General features: G+C 45.0%; 1 protein-coding gene across 1 annotated transcript in view; it reads right to left on the reverse strand.

Annotated features, from left to right (window-relative positions):
- Positions 1 to 4210, reverse strand: part of LOC133655201 (LIM/homeobox protein Lhx5-like) — a 50814-nt gene extending 46604 nt beyond the window's left edge. Inside the window, exon 1 of the mRNA XM_062055153.1 lies at positions 3659 to 4210. Within this exon, the coding sequence (XP_061911137.1) occupies positions 3659 to 3831 (173 nt within the window). The 5' untranslated portion in view covers positions 3832 to 4210. The remainder of the gene's footprint in view (positions 1 to 3658) is intronic.
- Positions 4211 to 18099: the final 13889 nt, after the last annotated feature.

Here is an 18099-nt window from a genome sequence, read left to right on the forward strand (position 1 = left end):
TCGCTGTTCTGTTGTCGGCGTGCGGGTGCGTTCAAAAAAGGTGAAATTGATTAGGATAATATTTGGTAGAAAAGTTGGGGTGCGGGTTAATTAGGGTTAGGGTTAGGGTTAGGGTGGTCAAAATAGAAACCAGAGAATTTCCAAGCAGATCTGGACTTTTTTTTTTTTTAAGATTGTCATATATTGTGCGGACATAACATTGATGGAGGAATAAATACTTTAGCGCTGTTTATTAACATTTACCTAACGGTAATATTGCAAATGTGTTTTGCAATATACATTTAGCTGTTTATTAACATTTACCCAACGGTAATATTGCAAATGTGTTTTGCAATATACATTTTGCTGTTTATTAACATTTACCCAACGGTAATATTGCAAATGTGTTTTGCAATATACATTTTGCTGTTTATTAACATTTACCCAACGGTAATATTGCAAATGTGTTTTGCAATATACATTTTGCTGTTTATTAACATTTACCTAACGGTAATATTGCAAATGTGTTTTGCAATATACATTTTGCTGTTTATTAACATTTACCCAACGGTAATATTGCAAATGTGTTTTGCAATATACATTTTGCTGTTTATTAATATTTACCTAACGGTAATATTGCAAATATACATTTTGCTGTTTATTAATATTTACCTAACGGTAATATTGCAAATATACATTTTGCTGTTTATTAACATTTACCTAACGGTAATATTGCAAATGTGTTTTGCAATATACATTTTGCTGTTTATTAATATTTACCTAACGGTAATATTGCAAATGTGTTTTGCAATATACATTTTGCTGTTTATTAACATCTTCTTAACATTGTGCAAAAATAATCCTAATGGGGGGAACAAAAACTTTTTTTTTTAATTTCAATGTATTTTAATGGTGCTGATTTATTGATGAATTCATCGTTTTAGTGTATTATGAACCATGTTGGTGATGTTATAAAGTGTTTAATATATTCATTGTTGTTGCACAAAAATGACAGTTTTTTTCTATATAATAAAACATTTTTTGACAAAGTGGTGCTACAATTATAATTTATACTTTTATTCCGGTTTTTTTCCCAACAAGTAAATGTACATGTATGGAGAATGCGTCTTATAACAATATTACAGAATAATAGTTTTCAAATAAGAATAAATACAATAAGAATATTATAGCACTTGCACGATTTTGTAGGAGAGTGTCAATCACCATATGTGCATGCGTGGATATATGACAGGATTATAACAATATTACATGTTTTATATTAAGAATGCATACAATAAGAATATTTATCATATTTGTATATGTGTGGATAAATGACAGTATTATAACAATATTACATGTTTTATATTAAGAATGCATACAATAAAAATATGTATAATATTTGTATATGTGTGGATATATGACAGAATTATAACAATATTACATGTTTTATATTAAGAATGCATACAATACGAATATTTATCATATTTGTATATGTGTGGATAAATGACAGTATTATAACAATATTACATGTTTTATATTAAGAATGCATACAATAAAAATATGTATAATATTTGTATATGTGTGGATATATGACAGAATTATAACAATATTACATGTTTTATATTAAAAATGCCTACAATAAGAATATTTATAATATGTTGCTCTGTTGTTGTTGTTGTTGTGTTTGCTGTTGTTGTTTTTGTCTCTCTGTCTAATCCCCCTCTTGTCCCCACAATTCCCCCCTCTGTCTTCCTTTTTCTCTCTTTCTATCCCCTCCTGCTCCGGCCCGGCTGCACCAAATGATAATATAAATACATTTAATAAAGTCAAATACAAATAAGGCAACAAGAGAAGTATCCTACACTTCTCTTTTGTAAAGTCAATCTGAACAGCCGATATGATCATCTACATTTACATCTACATCTACTATATGATCATCTACATCTACATCTACTATATGATCATCTACATCTACATCTACTATATGATCATCTACATCTACATCTACTATATGATCATCTACATTTACATCTACATCTACTATATGATCATATACATCTACATCTACTATATGATCATCTACATTTACATCGACATCTACTATATGACTTGCCCGAGAAGCTGGGCAGGACATTATAAAAAAAAAAAGAAAAAAAAAAAGAATATTTATAATATTTGCATATGTGTAGAAATATGACATGATTATAACAATATTGCATGTTTTATAATAAGAATGCATAAAATATGAATAATATAGGAATGCATGATTTAGTAAGAGAGTGTCATTAGTGACAATCAGCAAATTGTGTATGTGTGGATATATGACAGGATTATAACAATAATACATGTTTTATAATAAGAATGCATATAATAGTAATATTTATAATATGTGCATATGTGTGGATATATGACAGGATTATAAGAATATTACATGTTTTATAGTAAGAATGCATACAATAATAATATTTATAATATGTGCATATGTGTAGATATATGACTGGATTATAAGAATATTACATGTTTTATAATAAGAATGCATACAATAATAATATTTATAATATGTGCATATGTGTAGATATATGACAGGATTATAACAATAATACATGTTTTATAATAAGAATGCATACAATAATAATATTTATAATATGTGCATATGTGTGGATATATGACAGGATTATAATAATATTGCATGTTTTATAATAAGAATGCATATAATAGGAATATTTATAATATGTGCATATGTGTGGATATATGACAGGATTATAATAATATTGCATGTTTTATAATAAGAATGCATATAATAGGACTATTTATAATATGTGCATATGTGTGGAAATATGACAGGATTATAAGAATATTACATGTTTTCTAATAAGAATGCATACAATAATAATATTTATAATATGTGCATATGTGTAGATATATGACTGGATTATAAGAATATTACATGTTTTATAATAAGAATGCATACAATAATAATATTTATAATATGTGCATATGTGTAGATATATGACAGGATTATAACAATAATACATGTTTTATAATAAGAATGCATACAATAATAATATTTATAATATGTGCATATGTGTGGATATATGACAGGATTATAATAATATTGCATGTTTTATAATAAGAATGCATATAATAGGACTATTTATAATATGTGCATATGTGTGGAAATATGACAGGATTATAAGAATATTACATGTTTTCTAATAAGAATGCATACAATAATAATATTTATAATATGTGCATATGTGTGGAAATATGACAGGATTATAAGAATATTGCATGTTTTCTAATAAGAATGCATACAATAGTAATAATATAGGAATGCATGATTTAGTAAGAGAGTGTCATTAGTGACAATCATCACATTGTGCGTGCGTGAATATATGAGAGGATTAAAGCATTTTAGCGCGGAAATCTCCTCCTAATCCACATTGACTGGGATTAAAAAACGTGCGCGGCCCGAATTGTCTTGATTTGATTTGAATCAAATGCAAAAAGTTGCAAGTTCCTGCGTGCACCTGAATTGGTGCGCGTGCGTGCGCGCCCTATTGTCATAACGCGACGTGCATGCGCTCCACTGTCGGCCCTTTGACGTGCACGCGCGCAGGCCCTGCAGGTCCACGTGCACAACATGACAAAAGAAGAAGCTTATTTGTTGTTGTTGTACCTGAAGAAGTCCATTTTGCAGAAGAGTTTTCCATCCCTGGAGAAACATTTGTCGGTGAGCGCGCACTTGCACTCGCAGCACTGCACGCACTTGGCGTGCCAGGCCCGGTCCAGCACGTTCAGCAAGAAGCGGTCCAGGATGGGCCTGTCGCAGCCCGCACAGTGGACCATCATGATGGAGCCGAGGGGCCGACCTTCCTAAGCGGAACCACGTCTTGTCTGGGGGAGGGGGGCCCGCCGGTCCTCTTGTCTGGGGGGGGGGGGGGGGGCGCCGGTCCTCTTGTCTGGGGGGGCTCGCAGGTCCTCTTGTCTGGGGGGGCCCGCAGGTCCTCTTGTCTGGGGGGGCCCGCAGGTCCTCTTGTCTGGGGGGGTCCCGCCGGTCCTCTCTCGGGTTCGCAACTCAAAAATCCAGCAAGGTAAAAAAGGTGTTGTTTTTTTTAGTGCAAGCTGCGCAGTCCACGCGTGCGCGGCCCGGACGTGCCAAGAAGACGCCACCAATATCCAGAAATGATCATCATGTTTTGTTGTTGTTGTTGTTGTTTTTAAGGGGGGGTTTGGGGTTTGGGGGGTGTTCCACGCGTGTCCTGAGCTCGTGCACCTTCACGTCACTGTGGCGGCTGGCCGTGAAGGTGTGGGCGCCCCTGCACCTCGCCGTCACAAACACGCGCGCTCATTGGCTGAGGCGCGCCTTAATTCCCTCGCCGGGAGAGCCAATCAGAGCCAGGCTAAGCGTTGTCATGGTTACGGCGCTCTGGACTCGTGTAGACCTGCATATGAGCCGAGCCGGACTACAGTGTGAAACCTCACCTTTGCACTTTAGCACGTGTGACGTCAGAGTCGTGCAAGGAAAAAGAAAGGTTGGGAAATACCTGCGGAATAAGCAGACATGAATGTGAAAGTGAAAGTGGGAGGAGCCGAACAAGAGCAGCACAGTGGGGGGGTGGAGTCTTTTCTCATGCGTGCGCAAAAGTATTTTCAGGGAAATGAGCTGCAGCTCAGCTCATCAGGAGGGAAAACCCCGAAGAGGACAATCTCAATATTGACCAACTTAAGCAAACTCTTTTTTTCTTCCTTTTCTTTCAGCTGCTGCTCCAACAATCACAAAGAATCAACTCAATATTCTTCATCGATATTCTAGCATCTTCACCTTTGCTCAGAAAATGTGCAAACAAAAAGAACATTGATGACAAAACTTCAATTGCAGCTGAAAAAAAGATTTCAAACTAAAATCTTGCTCTGATTGATGCAATTCAATTGGATTTGATCAAATATGATTGGTTTTTGTGATTGATTGATTGAAACTTGTATTAGTAGATTACACAGTACACTACATATTTTATTAGTAGATTACACAGTACACTACATATTTTATTAGTAGATTACACAGTACACTACATATTTTATTAGTAGATTACACAGTACACTACATATTTTATTAGTAGATTACACAGTACACTACATATTTTATTAGTAGATTACACAGTACACTGCATATTTTATTAGTAGACAATATGAAGTGATGTATGTAACAGTTAGTGAATAAGTGTACTTTACACTAGTGAGTAATATGAAGTGATGTATGTAACAGTTAGTGAATAAGTGTACTTTACACTAGTGAGTAATATGAAGTGATGTATGTAACAGTTAGTGAATAAGTGTACTTTACACTAGTGAGTAATATGAAGTGATGTATGTAACAGTTAGTGAATAAGTGTACTTTACACTAGTGAGTAATATGAAGTGATGTATGTAACAGTTAGTGAATAAGTGTACTTTACACTAGTGAGTAATATGAAGTGATGTATGTAACAGTTAGTGAATAAGTGTACTTTACACTAGTGAGTAATATGAAGTGATGTATGTAACAGTTAGTGAATAAGTGTACTTTACACTAGTGAGTAGTAAACAATATGAAGTGATGTATGTAACAGTTAGTGAATAAGTGTACTTTACACTAGTTAGTAATATGAAGTGATGTATGTAACAGTTAGTGAATAAGTGTACTTTACACTAGTGAGTAATATGAAGTGATGTATGTAACAGTTAGTGAATAAGTGTACTTTACACTAGTGAGTAATATGAAGTGATGTATGTAACAGTTAGTGAATAAGTGTACTTTACACTAGTGAGTAGTAAACAATATGAAGTGATGTAGGTAATAGTGAATAAGTGCACTTTACACTAGTGAGTAGTAAACAATATGAAGTGATGTATGTAACAGTTAGTTAATAAGTGTATTTTACACTAGTGAGTAATATGAAGTGATGTATGTAACAGTTAGTGAATAAGTGTACTTTACACTAGTGAGTAGTAAACAATATGAAGTGATGTATGTAACAGTTAGTGAATAAGTGTACTTTACACTAGTGAGTAGTAAACAATATGAAGTGATGTATGTAACAGTTAGTGAATAAGTGTACTTTACACTAGTGAGTAATATGAAGTGATGTATGTAACAGTTAGTGAATAAGTGTACTTTACACTAGTGAGTAGTAAACAATATGAAGTGATGTATGTAACAGTTAGTGAATAAGTGTACTTTACACTAGTGAGTAATATGAAGTGATGTATGTAACAGTTAGTGAATAAGTGTACTTTACACTAGTGAGTAGTAAACAATATGAAGTGATGTAGGTAATAGTGAATAAGTGCACTTTACACTAGTGAGTAGTAAACAATATGAAGTGATGTATGTAACAGTTAGTTAATAAGTGTATTTTACACTAGTGAGTAATATGAAGTGATGTATGTAACAGTTAGTGAATAAGTGTACTTTACACTAGTGAGTAGTAAACAATATGAAGTGATGTATGTAACAGTTAGTGAATAAGTGTACTTTACACTAGTGAGTAGTAAACACTATGAAGTGGTGTATGTAACAGTTAGTGAATAAGTGTACTTTACACTAGTGAGTAGTAAACACTATTAAGTGGTGTATGTAACAGTTAGTGAATAAGTGTACTTTACACTAGTGAGTAATATGAAGTGATTTTTGGTCCACAACATATTTTGCTTTATTAATTATTTCTTCCCACATTATATTGTCTATTTTTTTACATGAGATTTCCAGTTCATGTGATCATCTATTATTACATTAGACGTGATTTAACTCACTCTTCCAATGTCTGTTCCCTCCATTTGTGTTTGTGTTTGACTTTGTTTTCTATTGTAACTAAATATTATTATTTTAGTTTGACTGAGATTCAAAGCATCTTTTTAATGTCTTCTGTTATTATTTGTTTTGGCTCCTTTTGTATCATCTGCAAATAATACCAACTTGAAGTCCTTTGTAACTTTGGTTTATATAAATATTGTTGGTCCCAGTATTGATCCCTGGGGGACGCCACAAGATATTTCCATGCTGTTGACCTACTTTGACAAATGACTTCCTGGTGGTTAAGTAGCTTCTTATCCTGCCTTCTCATTCCATTTATTCATTGAGATTAATTGTGTCAAATCCTCCTTTTCTTCAACTGGATGGACTTCGTGCATTTCTTTCCATAATGTCAGACATAATGCAAGTGCTGTTTTAGTACATGTTCTAAATGACATTCTAGGTTTCTTCTTATTTGTTGTGCATTCTTGGCTCGCACATTAGAGTTAGCTTGGTGCATCATTTGAGCAGTTTGCAATATTTGTGGTTGGCTTTGAATGTTCTCTATATCCAACATTCCGACACACCTGCTCCTAACACCTTTATTTCATCACCTGCACAATACTTCACTTCTGTGATCATCTGGAGCGAGCAGAGCTGGCCACACCTCAGCTGCTTCCTAAATGAGCAAGTGGAGGGGATCATTCATACTTAGCATTTATATTCATGTATTCATGAAGGAGAGGTTAACAAGTGAAAGGTGTTTAATGATAATACAAGCATGTTTCATTCCTTTCTTTCATGAAGACAAGAATATAAGTTGCTGTGATTGTGATTGTGACAGTAGTGATGATGACATTTTCAAATGGAGGAGAACAAAAGTCCTCCTTTCTGTCCAATACCACATGAAAGTGTTTGCTTTTAGTTTGTCCAGCTTCCATACTCCTTTTTATGCACTTTACAAGAAATACAAACTCCCTAGCTTGCTAGCTTGTGTGCGCTAGCTTACTGAAACGCTTATTTTGTTAGCGCAGGCAGGATGGAGCAGCACTTTTATTGTGAAGACAGGAACTGTGCAGTCGGTCTTTAGAGATTTGACGGGAGGTAAGGGTGAAATAAAAAGTGTTTCTTGCCTTCCTGTCGGTCATTTTTTCTTAATAATGATGTGGCAGCAGCCAGCGTCACCCTCCACCATCCACTTACACCCCCCCCCCCCCCCCCACCATGGACTGACACACCCTCCACCATCCACTGACACACCCTCCACCATCCACTGACACACCCTCCACCATCCACTGACACACCCTCCACCATCCACTGACACACCCTCCACCATCCACTGACACACCCTCCACCATCCACTGACACACCCTCCACCATGGACTGACACATCCTCCACCATCCACTGACACACCCTCCACCTGTCAGGACTGGGTCTGTGGCGTGGTTTGTTCTCCCGTGGTGCAAAGGAAAATTGGCGCGTGCGAGGCGTGAATTTAAATACATGTTTATTTAACAATAAAAAAGAAATAAACAAAAGGCGCTCACAGAGGAGGTAACAAACTTGGCTATGAAACAAAAGACATGCACGTGGGCACAAAAACTATGAACAATAAACACAAACTTACTTGACATAGAGAACTGTGACACGACATGAAGCAGAGTGCTGAATGTGTGAGGACGCCAGGATGAACAACAGGAAAACAATGGACTTAAATAACACAGACATGATTAAAGACAGGTGCGTGAGTCGTGAGGACAGGTGAAAACTAATGGGTTGCTATGGTGACAAACAAGAGTGCACAATGAGTCCAAACGTGGAACAGGTGAAACTAATGGGTAACCATGGAAACAAGACAAGGGAATGAAAAGCTGGAACTAAAAAGAGTCCAAAACGAAGTAGAACATAACTTAAACAAAACATGATCACACAGATGCGACAGAGCCCCTCCCTTAAGGACATATACCAGATGTCCACAAAAATAAAAACAAAACAATGATCAATAGTCATGGGAGGGCGGGAGGGGGACATGGCGGTGGGTTGCCAGACGACGTGTCCCCGTATCCACCGGGGCATAATCAGGTGGCGGCGACGCGTAGACCGCCGCTGTAACTGACGAGGTGGGCGACCCGGGAATGGCCATATCCATGGCCGATGAGGTGGGCGCACTTGGCGTGGCGGCCGACCAGGTAGTGGCCACATCCGTGGCCGACGAGGAGGTCGGCGTACCTGGCGTGGCGGACACCCATGGACTGGCCACATCCATGGCCGACGAGAAGGCAGGCGCTTCGTCGACGTGGCAGACGCAGATGACGAAGCTTGGCGTGGTGCGTCGGGCGGCAAAGCTTGGCGTGGCGTGTCCTGGCAGCGTGGGTCTTGGTCTTGGCAGCGTTGGTCTTGGCAGTCTTGGTCTTGGCGTGGTGTGTCTTGGACTTGGTCTTGGCGTGGTGGGTCTTGGACTTGGTCTTGGCGTGGTTTGTCTTGGACTTGGTCTTGGCGTGGTTTGTCTTGGTCTTGGCGTGAGGGGTCTTGGTCTTGGCGTGAGGGGTCTTGGTCTTGGCTTGAGGGGTCTTGGACTTGGCTTGAGGGGTCTTGGACTTGGCTTGAGGGGTCTTGGACTTGGCTTGAGGGGTCTTGGACTTGGTCTTGGCTTGAGGGATCTTGGACTTGGTCTTGGCTTGAGGGGTCTTGGACTTGGTCTTGGCTTGAGGGGTCTAGGCGTCGTGGAGCTGCGACTGGCGGCACTTGGCGTCGTGAAGCTGCGACTGGCGGCACTTGGCGTCGTGAAGCTGCGACTGGCGGCACTTGGCGTCGTGAAGCTGCGACTGGCGGCACTTGGCGTCGTGAAGCTGCGACTGGCGGCACTTGGCGTCGTGAAGCTGCGACTGGCGGCACTTGGCGTGGAGCAGGTACTGGCGGCACTTGGCGTGGAGCAGGTACTGGCGGCGCTTGGCGTGGAGCAGGTACTGGCGGCGCTTGGCGTGGAGCAGGTACTGGCGGCGCTTGGCGTGGAGCAGGTACTGGTGGCGCTTGGCGTGGAGCAGGTCCTGGTGGCGCTTGGCGTGGTGGAGCTTGGCGTGGAGCTGGGACTGGCGGCGCTTGGCGTGGAGCAGGTACTGGCGGCGCTTGGCGTGGAGCAGGTACTGGTGGCGCTTGGCGTGGAGCAGGTACTGGTGGCGCTTGGCGTGGTGGGGCTTGGCGTGGAGCTGGGACTGGCGGCGCTTGGCGTGGAGCAGGTACTGGCGGCGCTTGGCGTGGAGTAGGTACTGGCGGCGCTTGGCGTGGAGCAGGTACTGGTGGCGCTTGGCGTGGAGCAGGTACTGGTGGCGCTTGGCGTGGTGGGGCTTGGCGTGGAGCTGGGCGTGGAGCAGGTGGAGGTGGCCTAGCTGGAGGTTGCGGCTTGGCAGGCCGAAAGACCGGTGGTGGTGGTCGTGCTGGAGGCTGTGGCTTGGCGTGACGAAATACTGGTGGTGGTGGTGGTCGTGCTGGAGGCTGTGGCTTGGCGTGACGAAAAGCGACCCCAACTGAACAGTCCCCAGCCCTAGCCCCCCCCTCAAGGATCGGATCCCAGACGCGCTCCCTGCGGTCTGGAACCGTCTTTTGGGGTGGGTGGAGGGAGGTCAGGGGGGGGGGGCAGAATCTTCCCCTCCAAACTGTCCATAATGTCCTTTTTTTTCTACATGTGATTGAGTGGGTGAATAAAAAGAAACCTGTTGTGACATGGGCGTGGCTTGAGTCTTGGGGGGCGGGGCATGAAATTTGGGTGGCTTGGCTTGACATGCTCTTATTTCTAAAAACATATCTTGGTAATGTCTTATCATGTCTTTAAAGTCTTTTACTGGAGGTGAGGGATCACAAGAAAAAGTCTTGAAAAAAAAATCCTGGTCTGTGATGTCATCAGGGTGACGCCGGGCTGCCTGTGGCTTGCTTCCGCCCGGAGGGGGAGGGGCTTGTGGGAGCGGCGTGTCCTGCCGGCTCGCGGAAGTCTTCCCTCGTCCTTGGCGACGCTTTCGGGACGGGAACGACACGCCGATTGGCACCAGCTTGCCTCCATTCCCCCACATCATCCCCCTGCGCTCCCTGGGGGAAAAGCGCAGCGTCTCGATCTCCATGGCGCGCAGCACCTCCCAAGAAGCCTCATCCAAACTGACCAACTTTCTTGCGGGAGAATTTTTCTGCTGGCGTCCTACTGTCAGGACTGGGTCTGTGGCGTGGTTTGTTCTCCCGTGGTGCAAAGGAAAATTGGCGCGTGCGAGGCGTGAATTTAAATACATGTTTATTTAACAATAAAAAAGAAATAAACAAAAGGCGCTCACAGAGGAGGTAACAAACTTGGCTATGAAACAAAAGACATGCACGTGGGCACAAAAACTATGAACAATAAACACAAACTTACTTGACATAGAGAACTGTGACACGACATGAAGCACAGTGCTGAATGTGTGAGGACGCCAGGACGAACAACAGGAAAACAATGGACTTAAATAACACAGACATGATTAAAGACAGGTGCGTGAGTCGTGAGGACAGGTGAAAACTAATGGGTTGCTATGGTGACAAACAAGAGTGCACAATGAGTCCAAACGTGGAACAGGTGAAACTAATGGGTAACCATGGAAACAAGACAAGGGCATGAAAAGCAGGCACTAAAAAGAGTCCAAAACCAAGTAGAACATAACTTAAACAAAACATGATCACACTGATGCGACACCACCATCCACTGACACACCCTCCACCATGGACTGACACATCCTCCACCATCCACTGACACACCCTCCACCATCCACTGACACACCCTCCACCATCCACTGACACACCCTCCACCATGGACTGACACACCCTCCACCATCCACTGACACATCCTCCACCATGGACTGACACATCCTCCACCATCCACTGACACACCCTCCACCATCCACTGACACACCCTCCACCATGGACTGACACATCCTGCACCATCCACTGACACACCCTCCACCATCCACTGACACACCCTCCACCATCCACTGACACACCCTCCACCATGGACTGACACACCCTCCACCATGGACTGACACACCCTCCACCATGGACTGACACACCCTCCACCATGGACTGACACACCCTCCACCATCCACTGACACACCCTCCACCATGGACTGACACACCCTCCACCATCCACTGACACATCCTCCACCATGGACTAACACACCCTCCACCATGGACTGACACACCCTCCACCATGGACTGACACACTCTCCACCATAGACTGACACACCCTCCACCATGGACTGACACACTCTCCACCATAGACTGACACACCCTCCACCATGGACTGACACACCCTCCACCATCCACTGACACATCCTCCACCATGGACTGACACACCCTCCACCATGGACTGACACACCCTCCACCATGGACTGACACACCCTCCACCATGGACTGACACACCCTCCACCATCCACTGACACATCCTCCACCATGGACTAACACACCCTCCACCATGGACTGACACACCCTCCACCATGGACTGACACACTCTCCACCATAGACTGACACACCCTCCACCATGGACTGACACACCCTCCACCATCCACTGACACATCCTCCACCATGGACTGACACACCCTCCACCATGGACTGACACACCCTCCACCATGGACTGACACACTCTCCATCATAGACTGACACACCCTCCACCATGGACTGACACACCCTCCACCATGGACTGACACACCCTCCACCATCCACTGACACACCCTCCACCATGGACTAACACACCCTCCACCATGGACTAACACACCCTCCACCATGGACTGACACACCCTCCACCATGGACTGACACACTCTCCACCATAGACTGACACACCCTCCACCATGGACTGACACCCCCTCCACCATCCACTGACACATCCTCCACCATGGACTGACACACCCTCCACCATGGACTGACACACCCTCCACCATGGACTGACACACTCTCCACCATAGACTGACACACCCTCCACCATGGACTGACACACCCTCCACCATCCACTGACACACCCTCCACCATCCACTGACACACTCTCCACCATCCACTGACACACCCTCCACTATTGACCGCTAGCTGGCCATCCACGTAATGGGCACCCCTGATCTTGAGTGATGCAAAAAAAAAAGCAACTGGAAGAAAACTGCAGATTTCTGCCAAAACAACAAACCAACGCCTGAGTTTTCCCGCCATCGCGAGTCCAAGCTGCCTTTTTCAGGCCTCTGCTGGCAAAAGTGTGACTGACAAAGTTCGCTTTGGAACGTGGTCGCATCCCTCTGTGGTGGATCCAGAGGAGGAGGAGAGGAAGAGGAAGAAGGAGAGGAAGAAAGAGAGGAGGAGGAAGAAAAAGAGGAAGAAGAAGAGGAAAAAGGAGAGGAAGAAGGAGAGGAGGAGGAAGAAGAAGATGAAGAAGAAGAGGTAGAAGGAGAGGAAGAAGGAGAGGAGGAGGAAGAAGAAGAGGAAGAAGAAGAGGTAGAAGGAGAGGAAGAAGGAGAGGAGGAGGAAGAATGAGAGGAAGAAAGAGAGGAGGAGGAAGAAAAAGAGGAAGAAGAAGAGGAACAAGGAGAGGAAGAAGGAGAGGAGGAGGAAGAAGAAGAGGAAGAAGAAGAGGTAGAAGGAGAGGAAGAAGGAGAGGAGGAGGAAGAAGAAGTGGAAGAAGAAGAGGAACAAGGAGAGGAACAAGGAGAGGAAGAGGAAGAATAAGAAGAAGAAGAGGGAAAAGGAGAGAAAGAAAGAGAGGAAGAAGGAGAGGAGGAGGAGGAGGAAGAAGAAGAGGAAGAAGGAGAGGAAGAAGGAGAGGAGGAGGAAGAAGGAGAGGAAGAAGAAGAGGAAGAAGGAGATGAGGAAGAATAAGAAGAGGAAAAAGAAGAGGAAGAAGGAGAGGAAGTGGAAGAAGAAGAAGAGGAATAAGGAGAGGAAGAAAGAGAGGAAGAAGGAGAGGAGGAGGAAGAAAAAGAGGAATAAGAAGATGAAGAAGGAGAGGGAGAAAGAGGGGAAGAAGGAGAGGATGACAAAGAAAAAGAGGAAGAAGAAGAGACAGAGGAAGAAGAAGAGGAAGAAGAAGAGGAAGAAAGAGAGGAAGAAAGAGAGGAAGAAGGAGAGGAAGAGGAAGAAAAAGAGGAAGAAGAAGAGGAAGAGGAAGAAGAAGAGGAAGAAGAAGAGGAATACAGAGAGGAAGAAGGAGAGGAAGAAGGGGAGGAAGAGGAAAAAGTAGAGGAAGAAGGAGAGGAAGAAGGAAGAAAAGAGGAAGAATAAGAGGAAGAAGGAGAGGAAGAAAGAGAGGAAGAAGGAGAGGAGGAGGAAGAACAAGAGGGAGAAGAAGAGGTAGAAGCAGCGGAAGAAAGAGAGGAAGAGGAAGAAGGAGAGGAAGAAGGAGAGGAAGAAGGAGAGGAAGAAAGAGAGGAAGAAGGAGAGGAAGAAAGACAGGAAGAAGGAGAGGAGGAGGAAGAAAAAGAGGAAAGATAGGAGGAAGAAGGAGAGGAAGAAGGAGAGGAAGAGGAAGAAGAAGAGGACGAAGAAGAGGAAGAAGGAGAGGCAGAAGAAGGAGAAGAGGATGAAGAAAAAGAGGAAGAAAAAGAGGAAGAAGGAGAGGAAGAAGGAGAGCAAGAGGAAGAAGAAGAGGAAGAAGAAGAGTAAGAAGGAGAGGAAGAGGAATAAGAAGATTAAGAAGAAGAGTAAGAAGGAGAGGAAGAGGTAGCTGTCCATGGTACTGAAGGCAGCCGCCAACCACAGGCTGCCACTTTCTGACGGAATGGAAAGCCTGCTTCTGCGGCCCCTGAAGGTCCAGTTGCAGTTCCCCCTGGACTCCCTGAGCCAAAGACTAAAGGTCTAGTTGCAGTTCCCCCTGGACTCCCTGAGCCAAAGACTAAAGGTCCAGTTGCAGTTCCCCCTGGACTCCCTGAGCCAAAGACTAAAGGTCCAGTTGCAGTTCCCCCTGGACTCCCTGAGCCAAAGACTGAAGGTCCAGTTGCAGTTCCCCCTGGACTCCCTGAGCCAAAGACTAAAGGTCTAGTTGCAGTTCCCCCTGGACTCCCTGAACCAAAGATTGAAGGCCCAGTTGTGGTTCCCCCTGGACTCCCTGAGCCAAAGACTGAAGGTCCAGTTTCAGTTCCCCATGGACTCCCTGAGCCAAAGACTGAAGGTCCAGATGCAGTTCCCCCTGGACTCCATGAGCCAAAGACTAAAGGTCTAGTTGCAGTTCCCCCTGGACTCCCTGAACCAAAGATTGAAGGCCCAGTTGTGGTTCCCCCTGGACTCCCTGAGCCAAAGACTGAAGGTCCAGTTGCAGTTCCCCATGGACTCCCTGAGCCAAAGACTGAAGGTCCAGTTGCAATTCCCCCTGGACTCCCTGAGCCAAAGACTGAAGGTCCAGTGGCAGTTCCCCCTGGACTTCCTGAGCCAAAGACTGAAGGTCCAGTTGCAGTTCCCCCTGGACTCCCTGAGCCAAAGACTGAAGGCCCAGTTGCAGATCCTTCTGGACTCCCTGAGCCAAAGACTGAAGGTCCAGTTAGAGTTCCCCCTGGACTCCCTGAGCCAAAGACTGAAGGCCCAGTTGCAGTTCCCTCTGGACTGTCTGAGCCAAAGACTGAAGGTCCAGTGGCAGTTCCCCCTGGACTTCCTGAGCCAAAGACTGAAGGTCCAGTTGCAGTTCCCCCTGGACTCCCTGAGCCAAAGACTGAAGAACCATTCGCGGTTCCCTCTGGACTCCCTGAGCCAAAGACTGAAGGTCCAGTTGCAGTTCCCCCTGGACTACTTGAGCCAAAGACAGAAGGCCCAGTTGCAGTTCCCCCTGGACTCCCTGAGCCAAAGACTGAAGGTCCAGTTGCAGTTCCCCTTGGAGTCCCTGAGCCAAAGACTGAAGGTCCAGTTGCAGTTCCCTCTGGACTCTCTGAGCCAAAGACTGAAGGCCCAGTTGTGGTTCCCCCTGGACTCCCTGAGCCAAATACTGAAGGCCCAGTTGTGGTTCCCCCTGGACTACCTGAGCCAAAGACTGAAGGCCCAGTTGCAGTTCCCCCTGGACTACTTGAGCCAAAGACTGAGTGTCCTCCCTGAGATGGGTAGGTTGTGAGTTCAAACCCCGGCCGAGTCATACCAAAGACCATAAAAATGGGACCCATTACCTCCCTGCTTGGCACTCTGCATCAAAGGTCGGGATTGGGGGTTAAATCACCAAAAATGATTCCCGGGTGCGGCCACCGCTGCTGCTCACTGCTCCCCTCACCTCCCAGGGGGTGATCAAGGGTGATGGGTCAAATGCAGAGAATAATTTCGCCACACCTAGTGTGTGTGACAATCATTGGTACTTTAACTTAACTTAACTCCCCTTTGACTCCCTGAGCCAAAGACTGAAGGCCCAGTTGTAGTTCCCCCTGGACTTCCTTGTCACCGCCTGCTGCCACCTTGTGGTTTGTATGCTCAGTTTTCCTTTGTTGGTGCAGCAGACCTGGCTCTTACCTTTTGTCTTCCTCAGAGTTCCTGTGTTTCCCTGTGGGCGGAGTTGTGAGACGTGCACAGCTGTGTCCAATCTCACCAGCACTACTTAAGCAGCACCTTGTCAGCTGGATGGCACTCGGCAATTCCACTCCTTGACTCTGTTCATATGAAGACTCCTATGCTCCTTGTATTTTTGCTACGCACCATTTTGGCTATTTCCAGTGCCATCCAGCTTGGTATGTACGTTGATAGTTTGCGCGTCTTGCAACTCCGACCCAAGTTTAGTTAGTTTGTATATCAGCTTTTGTCCTTTTTTTCACGGTGCTCTTTTTGTGTTCTCTTTTTCGCACCGTCGCTTTTTGCTATATTCTATTGTTGGATCATTGTTGTGATCGCTTCTTTTGTTAAGTAAAGAACTATTTACTCACAAATTCATCTGCATCCTTGGCTTCCTCTGTTCCACATTTAATCTAACTGTGACAGAATTGCAGAGTCTATTATGGAACCCGCAGATGAGAATCGTATTCAGCTGGCCCTCAGGGCTCATGGCCAGCGAATAAGTGATCAGGAACAAACTTTGTCAAATCTGACCACACTTGTGCAGGAGATGAATACACGCCTGTTTGTCCCTCATCCGCTCCCAGACTCAGAGGCTGCTAACCTGCAGCTTCTTCTTACCCCGTGGCCGCGACATCGGGTTTTCCTACCCAGGAGCCCAGCATACCACATCCGCCCAGGTATGGGGGGGACTTTGGACAATGCAGACTTTTTTTATATCAATGCTCTTTAGTTTTTGCACAGCAGCCTCACACATATACAACAGACTCCGCCCGTGCGGCATATATACTTAGTTTACTAGCTGGAAGAGCAGCACGCTGGGCTATGGAGGTGTGTGAGAGTAAACCCAGACTTCGTTCCAGCCTACCCCTATTTTCCGCTGAGCTGAGCAGCGTCTTCGATCACCCTGTGAGGGAACGAGATGCAGGCAGCCGCCTCCTCGCTACGCGCCAGGGGTCCTCCTCTGTAGCGGACCACTCAATCTCCTTCCGGATCCTGGCGGCGGAGAGTGGCTGGGATGAGAGAGCATTGCGGGGAATATTCCTGGCTAGCCTTAGCCCCCATATCCAAGACGAGCTGGCTGCCCGCGACGAGACCCAGACCCTCGAGGAGCTTATCTTGCTCGCTATCCGATTGGACAACCGCCTACGAGAGCGACACGCCCAGAAGGGGGTGGATCCTCCATCCGCCAGATGGCAGTCACCTACCTGGTCCCCACGGTCAACATCCAAGCCTCAGATTTCGTCGCTTCCGCCTTCTGACAGCAGTGCCCCGGAGGAGGGGCTAGAGGGGGCCATACCTATGCAGCTGGGTGGAAGTCGCCTGTCGTCAGCAGAGAGGAGTCGTCGGCTGAGGTTGCGGTTGTGCCTGTGCTGCGGAGCTGCGGACCACGTCGTTGTTCGCTGTCCTACTGGGGGCCCTTCCGCGTCCACCCGAGACCCTCTGCAGGGAAGATTACCAACTTCGCCGCCTGCTCCTGTGGTGCCGTCTGCATCCTCACTGGTGGGAAGACTTCAAGTGGAAGGTACTCTGTCATGGGTGGGGGTACTTGCCCTATTAAGGCACTAATTGACCCAGGGGCTGATGAGAACATTATTGACAGTAGTCTTGTGGAATCTCTAAAGATTCCTACTGTGGGTATTGATCGTATTAAGACTGTTAGCTCACTTGACGGGCGTCACCTGGCTAATATTACACATCAGACACATGCCACATCCCTCCTTATTTCTGGTAATCACCGTGAGGAGGTTAAATGATTTATAATGCCCTCTCGTTCGGCGCCCTTAGTTCTTGGACTTCCATGGTTGCAACGTCACAGTCCAAGCATAGATTGGACCACAC

The sequence above is a fragment of the Entelurus aequoreus genome, linkage group LG08, assembly GCF_033978785.1.
Source record: "Entelurus aequoreus isolate RoL-2023_Sb linkage group LG08, RoL_Eaeq_v1.1, whole genome shotgun sequence".
In the NCBI taxonomy this organism is placed as follows: domain Eukaryota; kingdom Metazoa; phylum Chordata; class Actinopteri; order Syngnathiformes; family Syngnathidae; genus Entelurus; species Entelurus aequoreus.